At 41.0% G+C, this 4,409-nt stretch overlaps 1 protein-coding gene across 1 annotated transcript; it reads right to left on the reverse strand.

Annotated features, from left to right (window-relative positions):
• Nucleotides 1-487: 487 nt before the first annotated feature.
• On the reverse strand, nt 488-4,409 carry LOC128018932 (serine/threonine-protein kinase pim-1-like). Its single transcript, XM_052604822.1, has 6 exons — nt 4,027-4,409; nt 3,747-3,853; nt 3,558-3,608; nt 3,084-3,450; nt 2,085-2,261; nt 488-1,996 (listed from the first exon to the last, which is right to left on the reverse strand). The coding sequence occupies exons 1-6, from the start codon at nt 4,097-4,099 to the stop codon at nt 1,809-1,811; spliced, it is 963 nt and encodes a 320-aa protein (XP_052460782.1). The 5' UTR covers nt 4,100-4,409; the 3' UTR covers nt 488-1,808.

Below are 4,409 nucleotides of genomic sequence, written 5' to 3' on the forward strand. Positions count from 1 at the left end.
GTGCTGGTTGTTTCGGTCCACAGCTCTTAGGTTTTGAATGAAGAATTTCTTTTAAATGCTTATGAAAAAAATTGAATGGGAGAAATACTGCTGGAACAAGACTGCTGAGCAAGTGGGCGTTCACATTCAAGCTTTATTTACAGATCTTTGAACTTCTCAGGGAACGGCATCCTTATACTTTTTAAAGCATATCTACAAAAACAGAGATTAAGTATATGGTTTTAGCGATCACATGTATCCAGTTCAAATTCCAGTATTAAGAAATCTGGACCCCTGTGGTCCTAATTACCTCCGATTAAAGATACACTATCAATATAAAACGTTAAGAGCATTATTAAAGTTAGTTAAATAGATTTACAGTTAATACCACTGCAATCTGTCCACTTCTCAGATGACATCTGCTGATTGCTTAAACCAGTTTAGAAGACCACCGACTGATATCGCTTTAGTGAATCGAACAACGCAATTCATACAAGGGAAACCAGAATGAATGTTAAAAAAATATTTATTGACAATTGTGTAAAAAAATAGCTTTCTAAACATAATTTACATTGCTAAATCAGAAAAACTACATCCGAGTTGCAATCATGTCTACTAAAGGTGAAAAAGAAACCCTGTAAAAATCACTCGCTCCTCAAACATTCATGAGGTCATTTCCTCCAACATATGCACAGCAGACGATTTAAATTAGGTGACAAACATGACTTCAGACTGGTAGGATTTACCATCAGCAGTACTCCATGCATCGAGAAACAGAAGTGCTTTCGAAGATTATTTACAACATATGTACATATCGTTCTCAAAAAAGGCTTTAAATATGGTAAAAATACATTTAAATAATTTGTGGGCCCTTCGGTGGTGGAATGAGCAAAACTTTGCTTCTCTATAAATAAATAAATAAATACTCCCACTTTCATCTTGTTTTTTTTTTATAAGACACTCCAATAAATATAATTTACACATAAGCCTCGTCACGGAATTGATTCATCTGACCGAGCTATTTACAATATAAACAAAAATAATATGCAGAAAATGTAGTCTTTTAAGTTTTAGTTGCATTGCTTTGTGCATCTGTGACAATGAGTGGTAGTTGTTGAGTGTTACTCAGTAAAAAAGAAAGAGGAAAAAGAAACCGTGGTTTAAAAGAGTGAGGTAAGACTTTTCTTTCTGCAGAGGTTTGTGAGGTCGACTTGGTTACTCTCTCTGAAGTTTTAGAGTAAGACCGACAGTTACCTGCCCAATGAGGGCAAAGTGGAAGCAAGAAGGTAAAAAAGACATCTGGTTAAGGAGTACAGTGTTACAGTGGCTATTACTCAATTCAAGTATTTCCAAAAAAACAAAAAAACCTTGATCTTGCACAGAAGGCACTAAAATTATTAAGCTCAGCTGATCTTTTTCCTAAAGGAACAGCACTGACGGCGCACTAAAGCTGCCCATTGCAGCAGATCGGCCTTCATCACAGCACGACTCCTCGCTGACATTGTGTGGGACGTCTTCGAGCTGCTCCCAACACCGGCTGAGATGGGCTCCTCAGTCTACCCGTGTCCAACAGCAGTGTTGACAGTCATTTGGTTACTACGAGCCAGACTTACGGGACCCTGAGTCACAGGGGGGCAGGAGACGACAGATAACAGATCTTACAAAAAGGTGTACCTATCCCTTTTTTGGCCTAGCCTTGACCTCCCACCTAGCAGCAATGCTCAAAACAAAAGAATAACAAGTGTTTTTTTTTGCACTGCTCCATCTGCAGGTCCCCTGGGTGGTTTGCTGCTGTAATGAAAAGTCTCTACATGTGCTTTCAGACAGAGTCATTTGCACACAGTGACTGCCGGGAAAGCAGCGGGCTGATGCTCGTGGTTGATGCTGTGCAGTCTGATCTCACTGTTGTCCATGGGGGGCGCCGTGTTCTGCATCCAAGGGTGGTTTATTATGTCCTCGAAAGAAGGGCGTTCTGCAGGGCGGAGGGCCAGGCACGACTTGATAAGCTGCTGGCACTCTGTAAAAGAACAGGATGTGTGATTATAGCATTGTAATAAACGCATAAACCTCCTAGAAGACAGCGTCATGTGATCTGCGAGTCTTACCTGTTGAGATTCTCTGCCTGAACAGCACCTTCCCACGTACAATCTCTTCATCCTGCTCGAATGGGATGTCCCCACAAACCATGTCGTACAGCAGGATGCCCAGAGACCACACGGTCGCAGATCTACCGTGGTAACGATGAAATTTGATCCACTCTGGTGGACTGTAAACACGTGTACCTGAAGAGAGAACAGAAAACAGAAAAATGCATTTAAATTCATGATTCTGCAACAATAAAACACAAACATGCATACAAGTCTTTATTTTAGTAACTGATAAAACAAGACACTAAGCCAAAAGCTGTAGTAAAAGGTGTGGCAGGAAAAAGGTGTGTACTGTTTGAACATTATTGTTACGCCTCAACATTAATGTGCACGGTCATGTGCTCGGGAGTGTGACAGCAGGCGCGCGCATGCGGAAAAACTGGTTGCCATGTGACTTGTGTTTACAAACTTTGAGTTGTAATAATTCCATTTCCCACCGGTGGGGGCGCCAGACCCACAACACAAGCGAAACGCTTTTCTCCAAAGCAACATTATACAAAAATAAACAAATCGTCATGCTGACAGATTTATTAATCTTGACATGGTTAGTTAACGATGCGAGAGAGCCATATTACACATTTATGAACCGATTAATGCAAGATATGTTTGATATATTCGTTTTAAAGTGTACAAACATCGCCTCAATATATAAATATATACCCCTTTTAAAGCTTGACAGGATTCCAAAATCTATCAACCATCGAATTTCAATGTTTAAACGTATTTATAAATACATTTTGAAATTTGTAGCCTATGGTTTTGTTTATTTTATATACTTTTCCACTCACAATGCCATACTAATATTTACATATTTAATATATATTATATTATATTTATATCGACGACACAAGTTTTCATGAGGCCAGATAAGCACGTATTTCAATTTTTTCCCCGATCACGCCACGTTCTCGGTGACCGTGGGAACCCTGGCTTGAAGGTCATGCAAATGTCTCTTACCGTCGAAATCGGTGTAAACGGTGTCTTTGAGTAATGCCCCAGATCCAAAGTCGATGAGCTTCAGATCACCGGTTCTTAGATCGATAAGAATATTCTCGTCCTTGATGTCACGGTGCACGACGCCGCTGTTGTGGCAATGACGCACTGCTTCCAGAACCTGGCGGAAAAAGTTCTTGGCGAGCTCCTCCGGTAACGCGCCCTTCTCCGTGATGAAATCAAACAAGTCCTTGACGGTCTCCGGTCTTTCCATGACGATAATGAAGCTGTCCGGTCGCTCGTACCAGTCAAGCATCTTGATCACGCCACGGAATCCAGTGCCGACCTTCTTTAACAGGACAATCTCCATCGGGACGCGCGCGCCATTGGGCTGGAAACAGAGGACATGTTCATTTTAGTGACGCTGTCATATATTATTTATATGTGATCTTTAAAACACAAATAATAAGAATATAATCTATTGGATTAAGTACTCACCAGCTCTCCCCATTCAGTCACACGATCTTTTGCAACATGCTTGATGGCAACCTAGAAAGTATAAACAAATGCATTATTAAGCAGTGAAGTGGCGTAATATACACTATTTATATTTATGTTATACACACACGTTGAATATTCGAAACGTCCACACTAATGTAAACAAAAATCATCCATTTTGGAACCTACCGGCGAGCCATCGGCGATCCTTAAACCCGCGTACACCGTTCCGAAACCGCCGCTTCCCAGCACGGAGCCGACCTGATACACCTTGTCGAACGGCTCTTTCTCCTTAACTGTCGATAAAAGAGATGATAGATTCATAAGAATTGATAAAAGACATAAAAGTGTATCATAAATGGAAAACTGACGCACACGCTATTCCCAACACTCAAGTCTGCTGAAGTGAACGAGCCCAAGACAACAACAACACACAGATACGCGAGCACGAGAAACACTGTCCTCTAACCTTGAAGCTGGATTTTTGCCGGCATGTCCACGGTGGAAATGTGAGCAAACGTGTTGAATTTCGATAGAAGCATTTTATAATCCGAAATGCGAATTCTTCTTGAGATTTATTCCAATGTTGAGGTCGAAATCCGTCGTGTAGAGATGGATGTAGGGAAGGTCTACTTGAAGGATCCGGTCTAGAAGCCTGTGGAAATCCCTTCTCATCGAGGCTCGATGGGTTTTGATTCCTAAGACGAACTTTAATCGACCACGCAAGGTCTATTCCAGTTTAGAATATGAATTAGAATAAATAAATGATTAATATATCTTGAAGATAAATATTATCGTCCGAGGTGCGCGATGAACACAAATACCCGGCTTTCTAAACAGTGAGGGAGGGGC

This window comes from Carassius gibelio, chromosome A8, assembly GCF_023724105.1.
Source record: "Carassius gibelio isolate Cgi1373 ecotype wild population from Czech Republic chromosome A8, carGib1.2-hapl.c, whole genome shotgun sequence".
Lineage (NCBI taxonomy): Eukaryota > Metazoa > Chordata > Actinopteri > Cypriniformes > Cyprinidae > Carassius > Carassius gibelio.